The sequence below is a fragment of the Neovison vison genome, chromosome 5 (genome assembly GCF_020171115.1).
Source record: "Neovison vison isolate M4711 chromosome 5, ASM_NN_V1, whole genome shotgun sequence".
In the NCBI taxonomy this organism is placed as follows: Eukaryota; Metazoa; Chordata; class Mammalia; order Carnivora; family Mustelidae; genus Neogale; species Neogale vison.
This window is the reverse complement of record NC_058095.1, coordinates 35,345,861-35,371,473: the sequence shown is the minus strand read 5'-3', so window position 1 is coordinate 35,371,473 and position 25,613 is coordinate 35,345,861. Positions and strand designations below refer to the sequence as shown.

Here is a 25,613-nt window from a genome sequence, read left to right as displayed (position 1 = left end):
GGAGAAGGGGGGAAGGTTATGGACATTGGGGAGGGTATGTGCTTTTGGGTAAATTGGACGGGGAGATGAACCATGAGAGACTATGGACTCTGAAAAACAGTCTGAGGGGTTTGAAGTGGCGGGGGGGTGGGAGGTTGGGGTACCAGGTGGTGGGTATTATAGAGGGCACAGCTTGCATGGAGCACTGGGTGTGGTGAAAAAATAATGAATACTGTTTTTCTGAAAATAAATAAATTGGAAAAAAAAAAAATGGGTAAAGGCCCCAAGGACACATTTGTCCAAAAAAGAAGATAAAATAGCCAAAAGATGTTCAGCATAATTTTTCATTAGGGAAATGAAAATCAAACATGAGATACCACTTTACACATACCCAGGGTGGCTATAATTAAAAATAAAAGTTAAGTGTTATTAAGAATTTGAAGAAATTGGGATCCTTGCTAATGGGAGTGTAAATGGTGCAGGTGGGGTAAAGGGTATATGGGAATTGATTGCTTGTTATAGAGTTTCTTTTTGGAGTGATGAAAAGTTTTGGAAATAGATGGTGGTGATGGTCACACAATATGGTGACTGTAATGACACTGAAGTGTATGCTTAAAATAGTATGGCAGATTTTTTGTTGCATATTTTACCGCAATAGAAAAGAATTTTAGTCTGTCATTTATTTCCAAAATTGTTAAATAGTTCTTGGAGACATACTCTTGTAAAGAGGAGAGAGACTATTTTTTTTCACATTTACTTTTTTTTTTTTTTAAGATTTTATTTATTTATTTGACAGAGACAGATCACAAGTAGGCAGAGAGGCAGGCAGAGAGAGAGAGAGGAGGAAGCAGGCTCCCTGCTGAGCAGAGAGCCCGATGCGGGACTCGATCCCAGGACCCTGAGATCATGACCTGAGCCGAAGGCAGCGGCTTAACCCACTGAGCCACCCAGGCGCCCTCACATTTACTTTTAATATATTTATTTTTATTGTGTCTTAGGAGGTTTGGCCTAGTCATCTTACTTAGTCTCATAGTGAATATATTCATAAATTAATGACTTCTAAACTTACAGGGGTGCTGGGCTGCCTCAGTCAGTAGAGCATGCAACTCTTGATCTCAGGGTTTTAAGTTTGAGCCCCACATTAGGTGTAAAGATTACTTAAAAATAAAAATTTAAAAAACAAAAACTTGTATATTTGCCTTTCAAACAGTGAATTATTTAATCAATTAAATGTAATTGTTTTTGACAATAGCTCTTGATCAGGTAGATGTGATTGTATTTTTTCATAAAGCTAATACTGCAGGAAGGAGGGTATATGAGAAATCTCTGTACCTTCTGCTCAGTTTTACTGTGAACCTAAAATTTCCCTTTTTAAAAAAATGTTTTATTTATTTATTTATTTATTTTTTAAATAAATGCAACATACAAACTTTATTTAACAAAAGTAACAGGTAAAGTCAAACAGGCACTTCTATTAAAGAGAAAAACCAACTAGAAATTTTATCTTAAACACCTTATAGTAACCTACTTGCCATTGCATTTAACTGAGCTCTGTTGCTGTGAAGAATACAGCTCATGCACAGGTATAGATCAACAATTTGTACATTTTTCAAGTATTCACTGAATACTACCCTTATATACACATATACGTTAAATTTGAAAAAGACTTAATTGACAATCCCCAGGTAGACTTCATTTTTGTTGCTCTTTTGGAAGAGGTCGTCGAAAGAGAAGAATATGTGGTTCTGGCTCGTGAATCATGTAGTGAACCCAGCCTAGACTCTGTTGGACGCCAAGTCTCCTCCACTCCTCTTCTGACATCAGATGGGTTTTTGGAACTTGTTTGGAAAGTTCTCTGGGTAACATAATATGCCGGTACTCGTAGTGCTCGTCGAAGTACATGTCCGAGTAGTAGATCTGCTTGTGGGCCATCTTGCGGGCGGGCGGGAGCGTCGGGCTCGAAGAGCGGGCACAGAGGGCCACACATCCGCCTCTCGCCAAAGGCAACGACTCAACTGCCTATTTATTTATTTATTTGAGAGAGAAAGCTCAAGCAGGGTTATGGCAGTAGAGGGACAAGCAGACTCTCTGTTGAATGGTGAGTCCCACGCAGGTGTTGATCCCAGGACCCTGACTGAGATCATGACCTGAGCCAAAGTTAGACACTTAACTGACTGAGCCTCCCAGGCATCCCTAAAACTGCTCTTAAAAATAAAATCGTTTTTAAAAATAATAAAATACTGTGCTTACTTTGGAGAACCACAGTTGGAGAACCTTGAGAACCTGCCTTTTTGTTAGGCTGAGTATTAGGCAAAATTAGATCTTCAGTTGACCAAAAGTTTCTTGGATCCTTGATCCTGCTTTGTGTCAGCCCAGATGGATGTACAGACCCTGAAGAGAGACTCCATATGTTTAATTTGCCCTTTTGTTTCAAGAGACAACCAGCAGGGACTGGAGACGATAACAAGCTGTGCTTTTCTGGCTTAGCATATTTAGTTTGCTGCCCCATCATATGCCAATTATTAAATAATTTCTAGAAATTTATTTTTAGGAGGAATATCTACAGTGAATGTTGTTGGAAATGCAATTCTTAGTATTGTAGAAAAAAGAGGTTAATACCGTTCTTTTCATTCTGTGAATTTATAACCTATGCTTGAGTTTAACCTTTTCCTATTGAACTGTTTGGATAACTGTCAGCTCTATCTCCAGTACCTATCCTTTTTTCTCAAGGTCTTTCTTTCTTCTGGATTGTTGTAATACCTCTGTCCTGATTGCCTTACTTCCACTCTTGGCTTTATTGTAATCCATTTTCTTTTTCTTTAAGAGAGGGGGAGTATGAGAATGAGCATGGGCAGTAAGTAGGGGAAGGGGCAGAGGGAGAAGCACTCTCCCTGCAGATCAGGAAACCTGATGTGGGAATTCATCCCAGGACCCTGGGATCATGACCTGAGCTGAAGGCAACTGCTTAACCAGTTGAGCCACCCAGGTGCCCCTGTAATCCATTTTCCACAGCATAGCCAGAGCAATCCTTCAAGAGTTGCACTGTCCAGTATGATAACCATCCACCATGTAGAACTATTTAAATTAATTCAAGTTAAAAATTAAAAATCAGTCCCTAGTCACACTAGGCACATTTGAGATATTCAGTAGCCACCTGTGGCTAGTGGCTACTAGATTGAGCAGAGCAGATCCACAGCATTTCAGGAAATTCTATTAGCATTGTTCTAGAGGATAAATCAAATCATATCTCACCATTACAACCAAAATTTCTTACCCTGACTGGCAAGGCCCTATAAAATCTTTTTAATTTCTGCTTTTTTGCCTCTTTTTTATAATCCTTTATTCATTATATCTTAGACAGGTTGGACTTTTGTCTGTTCTTTGATGATGCCAGAATTTTTTTCCCTTTCTCAGGGCTTTGCACTGCTTATTCCTTATGTTTGAAGGAATTTTTTAAAAAAGATTTATTTATTTATTTTAGAGAGTTGGGGGGAGGGCAGACGGAGGATAGAGAAAACCCCAAACAGACTCCCCTCTGAGCTTGGAGATAGACATGGGGCTTGATCTCTGGACCTTGAGGTCATGACCTGAGCTGAAATCAAGAGTCTGATGCTCAACTGATTGAGCCACCTAGGCACCCCAGTTATTCCTTCTGTTTGAAGCATGGTTCCTTCCAGACCTTTACATGATTGCTTCATCATTTAGGTATCAACTCAAATATTAACTTGTTAAGAGAATTCTTCCCTGTCTACCCTGAGAAGTACCTTTAAGAAGTTCCTGCAGGAGCTCACACACTCTCTCTCAAATCTTTTTTTTTTTTTTTTTTTTTTTTAAGAAGTTCCTGATCATTGGGGCACCCTCTTCCTGCTCAGGACTGAGCATTTTCAGAAAATTGTATTGGCAGTGATACATGCACATAATGTTGTAGCCAGCTTTATAATATATACACAAACACATTTCTGGTCTTCACTGTTCTGTTTTCCATAGTCTGTACAGATGTATAGTCTGTTCGTATCACAGTCTGACCTACTCTTCTTACATATCATTAGATAGTCTAACATGGTTTTACAGTTACTCTGTGTGAAGAACTCTGTATTTTTCCACATAGAAGATAAAGGTTTTAAAAGAAATAGGTGACAATACCACTATTTTCAGTGAACTTACCTTATTGGAAAGATAACAAAAAATGAGCATTTATGAAGCAACATGAGATGAGGTTACTGATCAGGTGTTCCACAAATAGACTAGAAAAAAGAACAGAAAGTAATGGTAGGTAATAGTATTTCATGTTGATTTTGGTTTTTTTTTTCATTTTTTTCTAAATTTTTTATAATGAGACTGCATTACTTTTGGATTTGGAACAGAGAGAGTTAAGTATTAGATATAGCACATACTGAGTGCACAAAGATCATCAGGTCATGATCCCAGGGTCCTGGGATGAATTCCCACATCAGGTTTCCTGATCTGCAGGGAGAGTGCTTCTCCCTCTGCCCCAAAGAAGCAGAGTTGGGTGAGAATTAATCATGGGTAGTTTTCTGGAAAGAGCATATACTCTTACGTGTTTTAGTCAATCTTGGTTTGGCCCAGACTGTTACTTTCCAGTGCTGCCTCACTTTTTGCATCTAGTTTCCTTAACTCATTTGGGTACTAAGTGGGGACCTCCAAGAGGACCACGCTGGAAATATCAAAAATAGAGGAATGTTATTTCTGCCTTTGCAGGTTGCTTCATGTGCGAAATGGAAACTGCAAATATCACTTGGGTGAAGAAACATTTAAGTTAGCTCAGACATATATGGATAAACTCTCAAAACATGGCCAGCAAGCAAACAAAGCTGCACTGTATGGAGAACTGTGTGCACTACTCTTTGCAAAGAGTCACTATGATGAGGTGAGTGTTTTGAAGTGCATTTCTTGGTGACCACCAAGTAGCTATAAACAGATGGTAAAATCAAAACAAACAGATAAACCAAAAAAAAAAACAAAAAACAAACAAACAAAAAAAAACAGAGGAACCTGAGCTGGGGGTGATGGACACAATAGGTAAAAGGTATTTAAGAGGTAACATCCAGTTACAAAATAAGTAAGTCATAGGGATGAAAAGTACAACATAGGGAATATAGTCAATAATATTGTAATAATGTTATATGGTGACAGATGGTAGTTACACTTACTGTGGTGAGCATAGCATAATGTATAAAATTGTCCAGTCATTGTGTTGTACACCAGAAACTACTATAACATTGTGTGTCAACTGTACCTCAACTTTAGAAAAAGGAAAAATCATATAATCTTGTATTAGTCTTAATAGATTTTATTCTCACATATCAGGTTTACTTAAAGCACTACACATTTATAATGGAATATTTGAAATGAGGCAGAAAGAGTATACTATGAGATATATTTTAAACATACACATGTATGGTTTATGGCCTATTTTTGTTTTTAATTTGACCAAATAAATCTCTATCTAAGTTATTTTGATGGGCATGCTCTGTCAAATTAACCCTTAATAGATCCTTTTTTTTTTTTTTTTTTTTTTTTGATGTGTAGCTCTGGGTGAACTCTCAGAGCTTGAAGGCATTCGTTCTAATGGAAAGCTAGATTTTATTTATACTTTTTCGCATTGTTTTGCTCCTTCCTCTGCCTTACAAGAAAGATAGTTTCACTCCTGTCTTTATGCTATTAATTTCATGCTTCAGTGCTAATGAATACATAGTTGAGAAGTAACCTATGTCTTTTTAACTCCTTTATTTGGTTGTTTTCTGTATGGAAAAATAATTATTTTATGTTGCCACATAGCAGTCATTTAGCTTTCATATTTTACAGTTATGCCTGTCTTGATTTTTGCTCCATTAATATTCCATATTTAAAGGAAAATTATAATTAGAGGTAAAGCTAGAAAATTCTAGAATGATTATAAAGTGAGGTTGTGCAGCCCTGATGCTAGGATTATCCTTAATATCCATATAAGAAGGCATCAAATCTGCATGTAAAAATCTAAAACCCTTATCAACAAGCCTACAATTTCTTAGAGGGGTGTTAGGTATGTTCTTCTGGTTATTTTTGATGATGAATTCCTATATCTGCTGAATTAGTTCTATTTTGCTGCTGCTTCTGTGCAATAATTGTTCTATAGCTTATCCAAATATAAAACTCAGCCTCTTTCTTTTATTTTCACACACCAAGAACAAAGAACCCCATTCACAGAAGGCCTTTGTGTGGATAGCTGACTACTGGAAATGAGAGTACGATATACAACAGTTTGAGTATTAGAAATGTCTACCTTAAAAGTTATTCAGGTGCCTCACCATCTTTTTTTTAAATAATTTTTAAAATTATTTTTATTAACATATAATGTATTTGCCCTAGGGGTATAGGTCTGTGAATCATCAGGCTTACACATTTCACAGCACTCACCATAGCACATACCTTCCCCAATGTCCATAACCCAGCCACCCTATCCCTACCCTCCCACCGCCACCAACCATCAGTTTATTTTGTGAGATTAAGAGTCTCTTAATGGTTTGTCTCCCTCCCAATCCTATCTTGTTTCCCACCATTTTTATATATCTGTGTATAGGAACTCACTTTTTTTTTTTTTTTTAAAGAAGCTCTATGGCCAGTGTGGGACTTGAACTCATGACCCTAAGATCAGTAGTCACATTCTCTACTGACTGAGCCAGCCACACACCCCAAATAGTTTATTTTAAATATAGGTAAGTTTCGGGCCACCTGGGTCGCTCAGTCAGTTAAGTGTGTGCCTTCGGACTCAGGTCATGATCTCAGGATCCTAGGACTGAGTCCCGCATCAGGCTTCTTGCTCAGTGGGGAGCCTGCTTCTCCCTCTGCCTGACGCTCCCCCTGCTTGTGCTCGCTCTCTGTCTCTGATAAATAAATAAAATCTTTAAAAATATGTATAGACAAGTTTGTCATTGATAGCTACAGAAAAGTACACAAATATTGAGGATACAGTTTGATGAATTATCACTGTATTTTGATACTATTGGCTAGGCTATGCTGACAAACTAGCAGTGACGTGGAGAGATAAGTTTATTTCTTGTTCATGCTGCATCTTGTCTTGGGATGCCTATGGTTCTGCTTAACGTTCTGTTCACATTTGATCATCAAAACCCCGTATGATGGAGCATCCTCTGTCTAAAACATTAGCAGCCTTAGAGCAGAGGCAAAAGCATCTTGAGGAAGTACTACTTGCTCTTGAAGCTTTTTCCCAATAGAAATTGCTCATTTCACTTTCATATTTTTTTTTAAAGATTTTATTTATTTATTTGACAGAGATCACAAGTAGACGGAGAGGCAGACAGAGAGAGAGAGAGGGAAGCAGGCTCCCTGCTGAGCAGAGAGCCCGATGCGGGACTCGATCCCAGGACACTGAGATCATGACCTGAGCCGAAGGCAGCGGCTTAACCCACTGAGCCACCCAGGCGCCCTTTCACTTTCATATTTTAATTAAGTTTTTAATTGACCAGAGGAAATCACATGGCCACTATCATCTTTAATGTGGAAGGGAAGTATATCCTTCCCCGAGGAAGTAAATATTTTAAAGAAGTATTACAGTAGGGGCACCTGGGTGGCTCAGTGGGTTAAAGCCTCTGCCTTCAGCTCAGGTCATGATCCCAGGATCCTGGGATCAAGCCCCGCATCGGGCTCTCTACTCAGCAGGGAGACTGCTTCCCCCTCTCTCTCTGCCTGCCTCTCTGCCTACTTGTGATCTCTCTCTGTCAAATAAATAAAATCTTAAAAAAAAAAAAAAAGTATTACAGTGTACAGTTTTGAAGATTTTAACTTACTACTCTGAAACAAAATCTGCTTATTTAACATTCTTTTAAAGATTTTATTTATTTGAGAGAGCGAGAATGAGAGGGAGAGAGCACAAGAGGAGGGAGGGTCAGAGGGAGAAGCAGGCTCCCCACTGAACAGGGAGCCTGATGCTGGATGATGCAGGACTCCAGGATCATGACCTGAGCCAAAGGCAGTTGCTTAACCAACTGAGCCACCCAGATGCCCCAATGCTTATTTATTATCTTAAAAACAACCAGGTTTTTGGGCCTAAATCATATACATTTCATTTTTACATCAAAATTACTTTGGAATCTTTTTTTTTTTTTTTTTTGACAGAGATAGATCACAAGTAGACAAGTAGGCAGAGAGGCAGGCAGAGAGAGAGGAGGAAGCAGGCTCCTGGCTGAGCAGAGAGCCCGATGCGGGGCTCGATCCCAGGACCCTGGGATCATGACCTGAGCTGAAGGCAGAGGCATTAACCCACTGAGCCACCCAGGCGCCCCTACTTTGGAATCTTTTAGGTGGAATGAAGAGAAGGAAGTTTGCAGAGGGTAACAAATGTTTATTTTTTTACTGTTTTCTAATTTTTCCTCTCCCTCCCTCATTCCTTATAATTCTTTTTTTTTTTTTATTAAGATTTTTATTTATTTGACAGAGAGAGAGAAAGAGAGGAAACACAAGCGCAGGGAGTGAGAGGAGGAGGAGCAGACTTTCCACAGAGCAGGGAGCCCGCTGTAGGGCTCAATACCAGGACCCCTGGGTTCATGACCCGCGCTGAACGCAGACACTTAACGACTAAGCCACTGAGGCACCCCCTTTTGTGTTATTTTATTAAGATTTATTTATTTGACAGAGTGAGAGAGCACAAATAGGGAGAACGGAAGAGGGAGAAGGAGAAGCAGGCTGAGCAGGGAGCCTGACGCACGGGACTCAATCCCAGGACCCTGGGATCATGACCTGAGCCGAAGGCAGGCACTTAACCAACTGAGCCTCCCAGGGACCCCTATAATGTTTTGTTTCTTTGAAACAGTTCTTACTATCTGAAGTAATTTGTTTTGTCACCCCCCCCCCCACTAACCACTAGGAGAGGAAGGACATATTTTATCGCTGCCCAGTAGATACCTAGGTGCTAACACATTGCCTGGTACTTAACCTCTCTGTACCTCAGTTTTCCATAATAGTATGCATCTGATAGGACTGGTGTATCAGTTAAATGTGTTCATGCACATAAAGTACTTAGAACAATAACTCTCACAAACTAAGCACTCAACTAAACAGGCAGTTAAGATACAAAATAATAAGATGACAGTAGGGGAAGAAAGTACAGTAAGCCTAATATAGGGCTGAAACCTGGAAAATAAGTTATGTGGGTTTAGTTCAGGAAAGAGGAGTGTATGTAAGGCAGAGGGACCTGTATATGCAAAGGCTTGTGGGCAAGAGAGAAATGCCCCTGACTTCCTTTGTGTCACTTACTCAAGGAAAAGTGTAACAAACTTGAAACTTTCAAGAAAATTTACTCTCAGAAAATTATAAGTGGAAATACTTTGTATGTATTCTTATTCAAGTACTTGAAAGTTGGGTAGAAAGATACACAGTCATTTCATTATTGTCAATTTGACTGATCAGTTTTTGCTCTTGTGTAAATATTTTTTTAGGCTTACAAATGGTGCATTGAGGCAATGAAAGAAATCACAGTGGGCTTACCAGTCAAAGTTGTGGTGGATGTTTTAAGACAAGCTTCTAAGGTGAATATAATGTTAAAATTTATTAATGAATTAAAGGATTTAGCCAGCTTTAAATCTGTTTTAATTAACCTGTTATTTAACAAGTTAGATACTGCATACTCCATGGACTAACAAGGTCTGTTTTCTCAATTTCTGTGCTTAGTTTTAGAAACCAGATTTAGAAATCTGCATATAGAATTGAGCTAATTTTCCTATACCTAGAAAACCCATGAAAAAAATCATTTTGATAATTCAGCTCACTGAACTATAGATAGAGGCAGTATTTTGGTGCTACTCTAGCTTGGGTTTGCTTTTGTTTTTCTTAACCTTCCCAGCAGCGTGAATTCTTCATGCCATAATTGTATGGACTTCCGTCATTTTTCTCCTAAAGGGTGGCCTAGTATTAAGTCTGGGAGTGATAGTGTGAAGCCTTACAGTGTCACAACTCCCTTTACTTGAGCTGCTGAGTGGCACTTACTTGATTTTCTCTTCAGTTTCTTCTTATTCTATAGATAAGTGCATTCACTCTTCGAAGCCATTTATTTTTAAATTGCAGGTTTGGTGTACTAAGGTTTTAAAGCATTGACGTGCTTTTCAGATGTATTCTTTCTACCTAGAGTTTTTTTTTTATTTTGAATATTTCATTTTGGTTGGTTTTAATTATGGAAATTTCACTTAGAAGAAAGATTCTAAAATTACAGATTTAGAAGAGTCTAAATTTCTTTGAAACTTACTAGGTAAATTATTTTAGAGAAGTATATAGTACAAGTATTCAGATTATTATCAGACCCAGAAGAGAGATATTAATATATTTTAATTAATTTAAAACATTAAAAATGCAGTTAATGTAAAGACAGTTTAATTATGTGCAAGATTTATATTTCTATATGCAGATAATATTTAGGGTTTGAAAACTGGCCATTTTCATGAATCAGAATATTTTAAGATGAGGAAAAACTTGAAATTCTGTGCATTTTAAAACTGAAAGATGAAAAATACAAGATATTTAAGCCACTCTAGAGTTAGGATATAAATAAGTAGCTTAGAAAATTCTGTGTTGAGCCCTTCCCCCACTTATTTACTATATAATCTGGAAGGATGGGAGTACACCATCTTTGTAAGGCAACTTTGTTATAACAGGTTTGTATTGGGCATGAATGTCAAAATTTTAAACTGTATTATTTCCCAAGATATGTACAGGTCTGTTTATAATAGAATTTTCGAGTACTTGGAAGGGAAGAAATTACAAATAGAACCCTTCTATTTATGTTGGAGGATGCTTTATTTTTTTATTTATTTATTTTTGGGGGGACCATCGTAGTCTGACTGTCTAATCTACTTTTCAGTACACTAAGTAACTGTTTGAGAGTTATTTAATCATTTTTCACTTTATCCTTAGGCTTGTGTTGTAAAACGTGAATTTAAGAAAGCAGAACAGTTAATTAAACATGCAGTGTATTTGGCACGGTAGGTGATTGTTACTAAAAATACCATTTCAGATTGTCTCTCTCTACTTTATATCCTAATAGTTTTATATCTTTTTATAGGGATCATTTTGGATCCAAACACCCAAAATATTCTGATACACTGCTAGATTATGGGTTCTACTTACTCAATGTAGATAATATCTGTCAATCTGTTGCAATTTATCAGGTATGTTAACAGTTAATGCTTTTTTTCTTTCAACCTGAATTGACTTGCTGACATGTTTTTGTTTGCGGCGTATAATCCACTCTCTAAAAGTAACTCTTTCTGAGTCCCTCCTCATATATGGAACATCATTCTTTTACTAAATAATATGTAGAAGCATTAGAGGTAAATGTTAGGAATTATGGAGAACCATCGAGGAAAACAATTTTTGACTTGTGGGTTCATATGCAAGAGTACTTTTCCATTTTTCATTTGCCCAAATGAAGATTTGTCTTCATTGTTGATTTAGCCTGAGTCATTATAGCTGTCTTTGTAATAGCAAGGAGGGTTGATAACAATTACTTTAGGCCTTGTATTAGTCATTCTTAGGTAAATGTGTTACACCATCACTCCGGACAAAGTATCCTTGATTTTATGTTGCACTTATGAAGAAGGACATAGAGAGAAAAACACTGCTGTAATTCTCAGACATATGAATAATTTTTATTGTGAAACCATTGTCTTTTAAGTTAGATTCAGTCTTCAGAAAATCAGGCCTTTTGGTGACTTTTATGTTCTCTTTTGATTTAAATACAGCAGGATTTTTGCTTCAAAACTGATGGTATTGATATGTAGAACATATATTTAAGTTATTAGGATGCTTAATATTACTGGGCAGTGCTTTCTAAGGATTTATAGTAATAATTATTTTCATTATACTTTCAGGCAGCCCTTGACATTCGGCAGTCAGTGTTTGGTGGCAAAAATATCCATGTAGCAACAGCCCATGAAGACTTGGCTTATTCTTCTTATGTTCATCAGTATAGCTCTGGGAAATTTGACAATGCACTGTAAGTTCCATGTTCCTTTTCAGTGAGCAATTAAATGCTGTTGCTGTTGTTTTTTTTCCTAATGCAATAATATTTAATATATTTATGGATTAAATATATCTTCTGGAGCTTTAACAAGATGCCTGAAATGTTCTTGAACTCATTTAAAATCATACCAATTTATAAGCCATTTATTTAGAAGTTACATGGTTTAGGGCGCCTGGGTGGCTTGGTGGGTTAAGCCGCTGCCTTCGGCTCAGGTCATGATCTCAGGGTCCTGGGATCGAGTCCCGCATCGGGCTCTCTGCTCGGCAGGGAGCCTGCTTCCTCCTCTCTCTCTCTGCCTGCCTCTCTGCCTACTTGTGATCTCTCTCTGTCAAATAAATAAATAAAATCTTTAAAAAAAAAAAAAAAAAGAAGTTACATGGTTTAATATTGAGAGTTACATATCTTCTTAAGGAATATGGCTTATCTTCTGAATACTTCAGTAATTTTTCTTTGAGTAATACAGTAGTCTCTGGCTAACTGACAAACATAACCTAAAAACATTTTGCTCAAAACATGCAGAAATACTGAATAAAATATAACCGCTGTCTTCGGAAATGCATAACTGAGCTTGCAGGAGATAAATAAAATCCCCAAGGGCCACTCATGGACTAAAATCCAGTAGGTTAGCATGAACTGTGGTATAACCACCTTGGGATGATGGGAACGCTTAGAAGTTTCTGTAAACCTTGGTTGGACAATAATCCTGAGTTTATGAGTTAAGGCATTTAGTCCACAGGAAACTGAGTTAGAACTGAAACCCTCAACCTGAAGCCAAGATCAAGCCTGCACCATCAGGGTAAGGGGAGACTAGGAGGGAAAAAAATGTTCCCACTGACAAGAAAGGACAAAGAAACTAATTCATCTCAGGTTGGGCTCTCAGTTAAACAAAAACAGAATCTCACAGTGGAATTTATAACTGCATCATATATTCAGGAACCCCCAAACTGAGGAAAACATTAAAAAGCAGTTTGGGACTGTTAGTTCTCCTGAGATGCCTTTTGGGAGAAAGTGTAAAACTCTTGGAACTTCTCAGTCCAAACCAAACAGAATTTCCGTAGATCTAGCTCCAGCTAAGATGAACTCACCATTAAAAAATTTTGAAATAAAATATGGAAACATTTCCTCTATGAGTGAGAATCAGCAGATATAACAAACAGGATTAGAACCCAAAGAATACTGGCTAACAGAACTTCTTTTTTTTTTTTTTTTAAGATTTTATTTATTTATTTGACAGGCAGAGATCACAAGTAGGTGGAGAGGCAGGCAGAGAGAGAGAGAGGAGGAAGCAGGCTCCCTGCTGAGCAGAGAGCCCGATGCGGGGCTTGATCCCAGGACCCTGGGATCATGACTTGAGCCGAAGGCAGAGGCTTTAACCCACTGAGCCACCCAGGCACCCCCTAACAGAACTTCTTGATTGATACTATGAAGTATCTTTAAATGATTAAATATATAAAATGGGTTAGTAAACTATGGCCTGCAGGGAAAATAAAATTTTATTGGAACATGGCAATACTCATTCACTCATGTATTGTCTGTGGCTGCTTTCCTGCTACATTAGGAGAGTTGAGTAGTGGAGACAGAGTATGTGGCATACATAACCTAAAATACTTAACTATCTTGCCCTTTACAGAAAGAAATTGCTTACCTGATATAAGAGAAGGAATCAGTAATATTTTGGAGGGGAAAATAAAGGGGAGAAAAGGGCAGATTTTAAAATAAAACAACTGATACCTGCTACAACCTGGATGAATCTTGAAAACATTCTGCTAATTAAAAGAAGCTAGTCACAAAGGACCACATATTGTATGATTCCATTTATATGAGATGTCCAGAATAGGCAAATCTATGAGACAGAAAATAAGTTTGTGGTTGCCATGGGCTGATAGGGTTGGAGGAAAATGGAGAGAGACTGCTAATGGGCCAGTATTTCTTTTTAGGGTCATGAAAATACTCTGAAATTGCTCGTGGTCATGGGCGCACAGCTCTGAATATACTAAAAACTATTGAATTGTACATTTTATTTTTTATTTTTTAAGATAAATTCTTCTGTGTGAAGAATAAAGTAAATGAAAGAGCTATGGTAAATTTTTTTAGGTTTTTTTTTTAAAGATTTTATTTGAGTGGGAGCGCATAAGTAGGGGGAGTGTGAGAGGGAGAAGCAGACTCCCCACTGAGCAGGAAGCCTGATGCAGGACTCGATCCTGGGACTCCAGGATCATGATCTGAGCCAAAAGCAGTCGCTTAACCAACTGAGCCACCCAGGCACCCCTTTTAGGTACTTTTGTACAAGCTGGTCTGAGAAGGGTATTCATTGAAGAGTGAGCCATGTGGGTAGATAGTCAGGGGGATAGTATTCCAGAGGGGACAGTGCAAGAGTCCTAGGTGAGAGTATGCTTTGCATGTTCAGAAAGCTGCAAAAGCCTGTGTGGCTGGAGGAGAAGGAGAGGGCTGTTTCTGAGAATAGTAGATGAGGTCAGACAGGTAGCCCAGGGAAAGAATATGGTGAGCCTTGTAGGCTGTGGTAACAGCTTCACAGTTCATTCTGTGGGAGATGGAAATCCAGTGGATGTATTTTTTTTAAAAGATTTTATTTATTTATTTGACAGACAGAAATCACAAGTAGGCAGAGAGGCGCAGAGAGAGACAGGGGAAGCAGGCTCCCTGCTGAGCAGAGAGCCCGATGTGGGGCTCAATCCCAGGAATCTGGGATCATGACCTGAGCCGAAGGCAGAGGCTTTAATCCACTGAGCCACCCAGGTGCCCCAGTCCAGTGGATATTTTAAAATTTCAGTCCACAACAGATTAGAAATTTAAGAAACAAAAACCAGTACCTTTACCACAGAAAGTTTTAGAAATTCCATCAGTATTATAAGTTGTGATTTTTTTAAAAAAGATGTTATTTATTCATTTAACAGAGATCACAAGTAAGCAGAGAGAGAGGAAGGGAAGCAGGCCCCCTGCTGAGCAGAGAGCCCGATGCGGGACTTGATCCCAGGACCCTGAGATCATGACCCGAGCCGAAGGCAGCGGCTTAACCCACTAAGCCACCAGGCACCCCAGTTGTGATTTTTTTTTTTTAAATGCTATAATTATTTGTACCTAAAAAGAAATACCAGAATATATATTTGTCTGTATTACAGATTTCATGCTGAAAGAGCTATTGGTATCATTACCCACATCCTACCTGAAGATCATCTTCTTTTGGCTTCTTCAAAGAGGGTGAAAGGTACCCTTTGCAATTAGTCTCCAGTATACGTGTGTATATATATATATATATATTTTTTTTTTTTTTTAGATTTCTTTTGCTGTCAGTTGTGATAGATATTAAAGATACATAGTTTAAAATCAGGTTATTTGTTTATTTCTTCGGATGGTAGCGTAGGATTAGACTATATCTGCGTATTACTAAGATAACCAAGCCACTGATTTAAAGTATCTGCCTATAGCTCTACCTAGGAATTTCCAGTGGTTCATAATAAAAGGTTTGCTTCTCTCATACAGCATTGTTAATAAGCCAGAATATCTTTTGTTGCTTTTTTCCTTCCTTCCTCCCTCCCTCCCCTCGCCACTCCCTTTTCCTCTCTGTCATGCCTTCATTCGTTCATTTCTTTTGAGGGGAGGGTAAAAGAAAGAATAACATGATTATTGCACAGTAGCATGGGTTTTTCACATACCTTCAGCCTTATAGTGTAGAATTTTGAAGCTCAGCTTTGTATCAGATTACCCTTAATGTTGCAAGGCCTTAGCAAATACCACTTTCTTCTTTCCTTATTTTAACCTTTCTTCTAATCACTACCAAAGCCCTTTCATTTCAAAAGCATTTTTTTTTTTTTGCCAACATGATTGGGTCACCCGTGTGGTAATTCTGTGCATGCTGGAGAAATTTTACCTTAATTCTGGAACTAGTTCTTTTTCCTCCCTTTAGGGTTTGCATTTTTAACTTGACACAAGTAATACATAATTGTTATAAAAATTAAAAGTTAGAAAAGAGAAAATAATAAATTAAGTCACCTGCAATCCCATCAATCCAGATTCAGCATTTTGGTGAATATTTTTTAGACTTTTTTACCTCCAAATAATGAAATGAATAAATTTCTTTAGTTTTATATTCTGCTTTTTTCACTTAATACCTTGTGAATATTTTTTCATTGTAGTACCTGTGGATATATATCTTTTTGTTCTTTAAAAATGCTATAGTGGACTAAACCTCTTTTACTTTTGCACATATGGACAGTTTACCTAGAAATAAAATTAAATCATAAAAAATATGTATTTTTTTTTAAGACTTTAAATGGAATTTGAAATATGTGACTTTGAAATTGCACTGTCTTCTTGCCTGATTTGGTTAGTCAAGTGAATAGGAGGAAACCAGTTCTTTCAGTTGTGTTTGGTTAGAGGTTATATTTTAGGAGTGTGGTTTCAAAATGTTCAACAGTGCTTGGGGACTCCTTGACACAGTTTCATAACTTTAAAATTTTGCCTTTGCCTTGTCTTACATTGCTTTAAATAAGAAATGAACATCAGCAAAATATAATAGTCTAGTAAAGCAGAAATTCTGCAAAATACTTGATATATACCATTGTTTTTAAGTTCATTATATTGTGCAAACTGGAATGGCCCCCAAAAGTTCATTTTTTCATTAACGTGGAACTCATCTTTACCATTTCTAAGCCATGAACACAAACATTTATAGAATTTAATTTTAAATTATATGCTCTGATTAGCTTTGATAGATGGTTTGGAAGTGTGCTAATTTTATTGCTTTCTTAATCAGCTCTTATTTTAGAGGAGATTGCAATTGACTGTCATAATAAAGAAACTGAACAGAGGCTGCTTCAAGAAGCTCATGATTTGCACCTGTCTTCACTCCAACTAGCTAAGAAAGCTTTTGGGGAATTTAATGTACAGACTGCAAAACACTATGGAAACCTTGGAAGACTTTACCAGTCAATGAGAAAATTTAAGGTAGAAGCATGTTTTACTATCTTTTTCTTTCAGTAAATAATTTTAGGTAATAAATTATAATTTTAAATAATATACCTTCTGTAATCTTCACTAATAAATGTACACTTACTATACTTCTACCTTATTCCACAAAAGAATTGAGAAAATAGCATAAAACAGCAGAGTCAAAATATAAATAAAATTCAAAATCTAAGCCATGGAAAAATAAGGCATAATATCAAACCATGAAGGTTAATATGGTTATTGTAGTTAGACTTAAAACATAGCTATTAGCAGGGCACCTGTCTGGCTCAGTCAAAAGAGAATGTGACTCTTGATCTCAAGGTTGTAAGTTCAAGCCCCACGTTGGGTGTAGAGATTACTTAAATAAATAAAAACTTCGTCCAGGGACCCCTGGACGGCTCAGTCAATTGGGCATCCAGCGCTTGGTTTCAGCTCAGGTCATGATCTTATGGGTTGTGAGAAATGAGCCTCGGTTGGGCTCCCCAATCAGTGGGGAGTCTGCTTGAAGATTATCTCCCTCTGTCCTTCCACCAGCTTCTGTGCACACATGCACAGTCTCTCTGTCTTCACTCGCTATCTCTGAAAATAAATAAAATCTTTAAACAACAACAACATAGTGTTAGCTATATTAAGTGTAGCCCTTACCTTCTGGTTGGCACCGTTGGTTAGGTGTCTGCCTTTGGCTCAGATCATAATCCTGGGGGTCCTGGGATCATCCTGGGATCATCCTGGGTTCAGGATCAGGCTCCTTGCTCAATGGGGAGTCTGCTTCTCCCTCTGCTTCTCCCCCAGCTCACGTTCTCTCTCTTTCTCCCTCTCTCTCTCTCAAATAAAGAAATAAAATCTTTAAAAAGAAAAAAAAGTATGGCCCTTAGCATAATGTCTGGCACATGGTAGGTATGCAAGAAATGTCAGATACTGCAAGTATTATTAATTGTGATAAAAATTTACTAAATTCTCTCTAAAAATTTTGGATTATAAGTTTTTAATATTGTTTATTTTAGGGTCACAATAAGGACAGGATGAGAGTCACTGCCTAAGATACTATTTTTTACCTGAAAATCCATTACATATCCCTCACTTAACCTGAGTTTTGTTTGTTGGAATAAAAATTGTCAGAATTCCAAAATAAAGTGTGTATCTATGTAACTGAATGTACTATAGTATGGAGTTTCTTAACAAGGTTCAGTTAAACTTTGGAGCATGTTAAATAATTTTCATTTTGGAAAGTTTTTATGTTGATTTCTTCTAACAATTTTTCATTACCAGGACAGATTATCTCATCATTTTTGGCACAGGACACTTACTGTCATCAGCTTATGTGTGTAGCTGCTCAAACCAGTAATGCTTCCCATAAGCAACTTTTGGATTAACATAGTATGTCCTCTGATCTCCTTAGCACTTAGAAGAGTCTTACTCGGAAAGAATTGTTACTATGAGAGTATAGTCTAATGGCTAAAACAGCTCAATTATTTTTCAGGAAGCTGAAGAAATGCATATCAAAGCAATTCAGATAAAAGAACAACTTCTTGGTCAAGAAGATTATGAAGTAGCCCTTTCAGTGGGACATCTGGCTTCTCTATACAATTATGACATGAATCAGTATGAAAATGCTGAGAAACTTTATTTGCGATCTATAGCAATTGGTATGTTTTTTTAAAATTTCTTACTCAGTTGATTAGAAATAACATGTAACATATCTTGTATGTTGTGTAAGGGAAGTATAATTATGAAGATTTAAATGAGCTTAGAGCTGCTAAGGATACCAGAAGCCACCCAAAAATCATCTCAAACATTTTGCTTAAGGTGATTTACTGATCTTGAAGCCAGTGATAAGAAGTATGACAGTTGAGGCAGAGTGTCAGGTATAGGCAAAAGCAGTTATTCTAAACTAGTTGCGTAATTAGTACTCCCTTCATCTCCCTTCTTCTTGCTATAACATAGATCAGGTTTACCAGTTTTTTAATGTAATATCAGTGGAATCATGCGATGTATATTTTTACGTTTTGGTGAACATGAATTGTGAAATACATCTGTGTTGTTCTGTAACACTATTGCTTATTAATTTCCAGGGCTATATAATATTTTATTGGATTAGTATATCATTATTTACCCATTCTACTGTTAATGGGTATTCAGAGCTTTTGGATTGTTTCCATTTGGGGCCTGTTACAAAATAAAATACTGTAATTATCATCTAATGTGCCTGTTAAAATTTTTCCCTGTTTTGGGAACACCTGGCTGGCTCAGTTGGGAGAGCATGTGACTCTTGATCTCAAGGAAATGGCTTTGAGCCCTGTGTTAAGGTTTTAGAGTTTACTTAAGAAAAAAAAAATTCTTCCCTATTTTTATATTGAATTGTCTGTCACTCTCTATTGATTTACAGAAGGTCTTTTTATACTATGGATGCAGCAAGCCCTTTGTTGGTTATATATTTTGCAAATAGGTAACTCTGCTGCTTGTTTCTAAATGGTACCTTTCATAGAACAGAAGTTCTTAGTTCTAATATTAATCTTGTCTCTGGGTACCCAATCTCATTGGTTCCTCAGCCTAGGGAATAAGATGAAACCACCTTATTTAAAGAATTGAACTTGTGTTGTCTTTTAAGAACCTCTTATTGTTTCAATACTTGAGCTTTCTTTCTTTCTTTCTTTCTTTTGTGTGTGTGTGTATGCGTCTTTTACTTTCAGGGAAGAAACTGTTTGGTGAAGGCTACAGTGGACTAGAATATGATTACCGAGGTCTCATTAAACTTTACAACTCCATTGGAAATTATGAGAAAGTGTTTGAATATCACAATGTTCTTTCTAACTGGAACCGGTTGCGAGATCGTCAGTATTCAGTGACCGATGCTCTTGAAGATGTCAACACCAGCCCCCAGTCCACTGAAGAAGTGGTGCAGTCCTTCTTGATTTCTCAGAATGTTGAGGGACCGAGCTGCTGAGGGAGGACCTCAGTTAACTAATTTACCTTTTCCCAGATTGCAGGGAATTCATACTGTGAAATCAAAACCATGTTGTTTTTTGGGGCTGGAATTTGCATTGAAACACTGGTCCAGTCCATTGACCCTATTTGGGTGATCCCTATCTTGCAGAGTGTCTGTAGGAATAAGCATATATTCAGTTATATTCAGCATGTACCGCATGTATAAGTAGTCTGGCCCATATTTTCAACCTAGTAGAACAAACAACAGGAAATCTTTTTTTTTTTTTTTTTTTTTTTTCATTTTAAAAAATAATTCATTTTGCAGAAAGCCTGAAAAGAACCCCCAAATAAAACTATTTAAGAGTTTAAAAGAGTTGCATTCTTATTATGTAAGGATGATTTTAACAACTTTTTAACATATTCTTCCTTGTGGAGGTATTCAATACTGTATTGTAAAGATATTTTATGGGGAAAATCTTTATATGCAGTATAGAAAAGTTAACACAGTGCTAGTAGAAGAGGGACATCCTGACTTAGGTTTGGCTACCTTACCCAGAGAAGTGGATGCAACCACTCCAGAGCTCTGTTACAAGGGAAAGACTGTCAGATTCATCTGAACTGGACCAGTGTTGATCTGTAAGTAATAGAAAAGCTGACAGACCAGCAGTTTTATTAACCCTTTGGTTATTTCAGGGTTTTTTGGTACAACAATGCAAGATGCTCTGATAGCGTTTGCTAATAACAGGACCAGGAGGACCTAAAAAGGACCAGCCTATGTAGAAAGGGGTTATTTGGACCAGAGGCTTTAGGTGATTATTTTAGCCCCTGCATATAATTTTATCAGTAGAGTGTTTCATTTAGAGGTATAATGAAAAGTGATAATGCAAAAATTATATTCATGTAATTAGATACCAAACCAGGGAAATTTGGTGATTACAGTGGCATATCTTTAGTCATTGTGCACAGATGGCAGTACCATAAGCAAGTCTATAAATATCTGCTGCAACCATCCCCTTCATTTTAAATGTTATCCTAATAATCAATGCAATTAACAAGTATATTGGCTAAGAGTCATGAAATAGCTCATGGGTGGGAATTTCATGTTACTATATGGTTTGTGGGGATTAATGGAAAAACGAATGCCCAGAAGAAGCAATTCTTAGAAATCCTTCATTTTTATGGTAAATAATAGTCCAACTATGTCATTTTCTTTGAAATTCAAGAGTCAAATGCAGAGATCCCCTAATTATATGTTTCACTAACTTGTCTTCCTGTTCATTGGGTTTTGATATTTTTTTTAATCTTATGCCAGTCAGGTTATTTAATGTTGAGGTAATTAATACTCAAATTTGGAAAGTTGTGACATGTAGCAATTAAGAAACAAAGTCTTTTGCTGTTACCTCAGTTCTTACTATAGTGGCCTATGTGGTACCTCTATAGTTAAGAATCAGGGTTTTCCCCCCTATTTTCAGGGGTTCATGACTTGGCTGTCAGAGATGTTGCTCTTGGCTAATGCTTGGAGTAGTCTGTGGGTGAGTGGATGTGTGTTGAATTTTGGTTTTCTTTTAACATGCACGTTAGGGTTGGAGGGGGGAAGAAATGTAAACTGCCACATTGAGTACAGAAAAATTAATTGGAGATTTCGGGTAAATTTGATTTTAAACACTTTTTGGGCTTCCCAAACCTAATCTTGTTTAAAACTGTTAATTGCAGTCTTGTTAGTTATGAGCCAGTGTTTTTAAGTCCCCAGGAGGGGATTGACTGGGGGAGGTACATAAAGAGATGAAGCAAGCCCAGACACTAAGTCTGTAACTATGATTTCAAAACCTGGGTTTATTCCTCAAATTGAATTATTTTCTTTTTCATTTTAAAGAGTACATTGGCACACCTGCACCTCCCCTCGCAGTTAAATTGCAGTCTGATGCCAAGAGGCACCTCTTTATTAATTACCAAATAGTCTGTGTGACCAAGGACTAACATTTATCAAGTTACTCAGCTCTATCCTCACGGGCCTATATATTTAATACCTCCAAAGATATTTCCAGGATAGGCTTTGTATACTTTTGTTGATTATTTAGAGTCCTGTGGTATGTTTGTGGTATAGGAATGTCATGGTAAATTGTTTTTCAATAAATATTTTGAAACTTAACGTTTCCATATGAAGTTTTTTTTTTTTTAATCAATGTGTATCTTTTGGTTTTGTGCACATGTAACATTTCCTAGGATAAAATAAAGCAAATAACTTAAGGCCTCATCCTCTCTTAATTCAGTTTGAGCTCTACTTAGTTCACAGTGATCAAGCAATATGATACTTAGAAGCCTAAGATCACAGGGTGATAATGTTATGTGGCAGCCAGTTTTTCTAAAAAAAAAATCGCTAGTTTCCCCTTATTACCACTGCTTTCATGTAGTTTTCTATAAATCTGTACACTTTGATTTAATCCAAAAACTGTAGGCTGAAAAAAGAGATTGACAGCTTGTTAGTGATAAAACAGATAGTATGCTATTAATTCAGGTTGTAATGAAGAATAATACCCTAATGATTCTAAATGTGGGATTTATCCTTTTCCTGGGGATGTTTAAGGTAGGATAGAGAGGTGAATGTTACCTTGCTTTATGGGGTTAAAAAGAATACAAAGAAAAGAATGAAATGTACCTCACAATAACCAATAGGTTGCACAGATTTTTCACATATGGTGGGGTTGTGTGTAAGGAAGCCTAGACCAACTTTAAGATTTTTCTGGAAGTTCAGCAAAGTCATATTAAATAAGGGGCCTTTGGTCTCATCCTTCCTGACTTTGATTTCTTCTCTTTTACCCAGTCTTTTTCCTAAAGTTGGTGCTACTCAGATTGGGTACATCAGGGGGCTCTGTGATCCTCCTGTGCCACACAGACGGTCAGTCCCTCCTGCATCCAGTGTAATAGAACTGATGGGGCTTTTCAGACCACAGTTTTTATGGGTCCCCAAAGCTGACTTTCCCAAAGCTTTAGGACCCTTCTTGTCATCGAAGCTCTGTCTCCTTGGTTAAAAACAAACTCACTGTTGCTCTGTAGTAATCTGTGTGCAGGTATGCGCTTATTTGTGAAAATAAAAGATTTGACAAAGGCCTTTGTTCCTAGCCTGCTTGGGAAGAGTTGGTAATGTTGTGAAAATTAAGTACAGAGGATGTTACCTTATAAGTAAACAAGAGTGCCATTTGGTGGCTCCTTACATGCAAACAGAGCGCTGAACAGTCAACATCTAAAACACGACTGAAGCTTTTGGCCATACTTTACAAATTGAGAACGATGGTTTGCTTAGGTAGCAGGTATTTTTAACTGCCACTTGGTCTTTATCTTTTCCCTAGAATTCATAGCCTTGCTGCTTGCAAACTGTTCCCTTTCTGGATAACAAAGTTACTACTGGAAAAATACTTATTTATATAAGTACGAACTTTTTTAAGAGTTTTATTTTTGCTTTAAAAATTAATGTATATATTTCACCTCTTGGCTTTGGAGGACCTCAGTTCTTGATAGGAAAGAAAAAAATTTTTTAATCAGACATTTGGATTATTCTCCAGCTTGAACCCTAGTAGTTGTATTGTCCACAAATCTCAGGAATGTGTTAGGCAGAAAACTGGTTTTACCCTGTCGGTGATCTGAAGGAGTGTGCTTATTAAGTAATACTATTCTTTAATTGCAATCCTAGGTATCTATAGCATGAGTGGCCTTAGTGAGTTTGTTGAAGTGCACATTTTTTTTCAAAAGTAAAATTTAAGATTAAAAATATATGCTATATATAGATATCTAGAAAACCTGGTTTGTGGTGCACAAGTTAAGTGTTGGATCACTAAATAATTGTTGCAGGTACCATTTGTGTAACATTACTCATTTCTGTATATTCCTTTTATGGAAAGATATGTTGCCATGGTAACTAAAAACTTTTCAATTTAGTTCTACTTTTATGATGTGAATGAATGCTACATTTTATTAAATATTACCAAGTCAGTACTATTTTTATACTTTATTAAGCAACAGGGGATTTTAGTTTAATAGGCTCAAGAGCTCTTAACGAAACAAATTACTAACAATTCTTTACATGAAAATCCCCACTAATAGTGCCACAGTAATTTCTATAGAAATATCTAGGGTCATTGATAGATTTTTTAAGACAATTCTTCATTGTGTCAGAATGACCTTTCATATCATCCTTAACAAAAACTTGTAGTGCCCACCATTATTTGTAACCATTGAACCATACTAAGTATGTTTGTAACCAGCATTGTGATATATTCTGTACTTGTATTGCTAAAAATGAATTATTGACCTAATAAATATAGTGTTCCTGCATTCGTAGTGTATCTGTTTCCATTTCAGTTGTGATCACTTTTGGTCGGGACTTGGGATTATTGCTGCAACCTGTTTTTATTAGAGAACAGTGCAAGAGAAACTGTTGAAACTAGAACAAAAATGTTCTTGTTTGAGAAAAATAAGATTCATGGCAGAGGAGACACATGGTACCAGCATCTGGAGATGGTACTTATGAAACTACTTTGGAAAAGACAGCAGGACGTTAATTAATGCGGGGGTTTTTAATCTTTACAAAAGTACCCCGTTCTTTTCCCTGGTCTTCCATCTCTGAAGGGCAGGAGGCTGGTGCAGAGACCTGAGGAAGCTGTGCCGGCGATAGTGGAGAAACCCTGCGTCTGTTTCAGTTCCAGCTCAGCCTCTGAGCAGTAGGAATTTGAGGTACGTCATTAGTGCTCGCTTCGGCAGCACATATACTAAAATTGAGGTACGTCATTATAAGTAAGCCTCTTTGTGTTCATTTCCTCGTATAAATGGTGGGGTCATGTTAGGTCTATCTGCCATGGAACAGGGTTGAATCATAAGCACACAGAACAGCTAGTGCCGGAAATGAAGCCACACTTTAAATTACTATAAAGAAAATTAACATTTCGACAAAATCCCACCTTCACTTCTAATAGTCAGCACTGGTTTGATCTCGCCTGCCACCTGCAGTGATAACTGACTTTTTCTACGTTTTTCTTTTTACATTCCCATGACTTTGAGCATGCTGTTCTCTCTTTAATAGGGAATGCCATTTCCTGCTTAAACTTTTATTTATCAGTCAAGCTTGGAGGACAAGGAAGACTTCCCTGAAAGTTTGAGTTGCCTTCTCTTGGTACTTCAGCGGCATTTTATTTAAAACTTAAAGTCGGGCACCTGGGTGGCTCAGTGGGTTAAGCCGCTGCCTTTGGCTCAGGTCATGATTCCAGGGTCCTGGGATCGAGTCCTGCATCAGGCTCTCTGCTCAGCGGGGTGCCTGCTTTCCTCTCTCTCTCCACCTGCCTCTCTGTCTACTTGTGATCTCTCTCTCTGTCAAATAAATAAATAAAATCTTTAGGAAAAAAAAAATTAAAAAAAACTTAGTCATTACCCTATAATCATATAACTTAAAGAATTAACACTTTCCAGCTTATAAGTGTTGCTGATTTGTACACTTAACAAATTTTACATAGAATTTTCTCTGTAGCAGATACTATTCTAAATGTTAGCCAACCACACCCACTTATTTTATACACATTCGTTTCTACAGTTCAAAAACTCAAAAGCAAACTCAAACTCATCAGGATGGTTATTACCAAAAAAATAGTGTTGGCAAGGATGTAGAAAAGTTGCAAACCTCATGCATTATTGGGAGGATTGTAAAAAGGTACATCTGCAAGGA

At 37.2% G+C, this 25,613-nt stretch overlaps 2 protein-coding genes across 3 annotated transcripts in view; one reads left to right on the top strand and one right to left on the bottom strand.

Moving 5' to 3' along the window:
- The window catches only part of APPBP2 (amyloid beta precursor protein binding protein 2), a 63,345-nt gene extending 39,113 nt beyond the window's left edge, over window positions 1–24,232 (top strand). For both annotated transcript variants that reach the window (XM_044248507.1, XM_044248508.1), the window contains exons 5-13: window positions 4,699–4,867; window positions 9,435–9,524; window positions 10,903–10,970; window positions 11,051–11,156; window positions 11,859–11,983; window positions 15,151–15,236; window positions 16,785–16,975; window positions 18,459–18,624; window positions 19,669–24,232. In XM_044248507.1, coding sequence (XP_044104442.1) covers window positions 4,699–4,867; window positions 9,435–9,524; window positions 10,903–10,970; window positions 11,051–11,156; window positions 11,859–11,983; window positions 15,151–15,236; window positions 16,785–16,975; window positions 18,459–18,624; window positions 19,669–19,922 — 1,255 coding nt within the window. In that variant the 3' untranslated portion in view covers window positions 19,923–24,232. The remainder of the gene's footprint in view (window positions 1–4,698; window positions 4,868–9,434; window positions 9,525–10,902; window positions 10,971–11,050; window positions 11,157–11,858; window positions 11,984–15,150; window positions 15,237–16,784; window positions 16,976–18,458; window positions 18,625–19,668) is intronic.
- On the bottom strand, window positions 1,461–2,035 carry LOC122906495 (cyclin-dependent kinases regulatory subunit 2-like). The gene has a single exon (XM_044248509.1). It carries the CDS (start codon window positions 1,909–1,911, stop codon window positions 1,672–1,674), a length of 240 nt encoding a protein of 79 aa, XP_044104444.1. The 5' UTR covers window positions 1,912–2,035; the 3' UTR covers window positions 1,461–1,671.
- Window positions 24,233–25,613: the final 1,381 nt, after the last annotated feature.

What these genes read in the sequence shown, in the direction of transcription:
- LOC122906495 (XM_044248509.1), bottom strand. Translation starts at nt 1,911, where the DNA reads ATGGCCCACAAGCAGATCTACTACTCGGACATGTACTTCGACGAGCAC.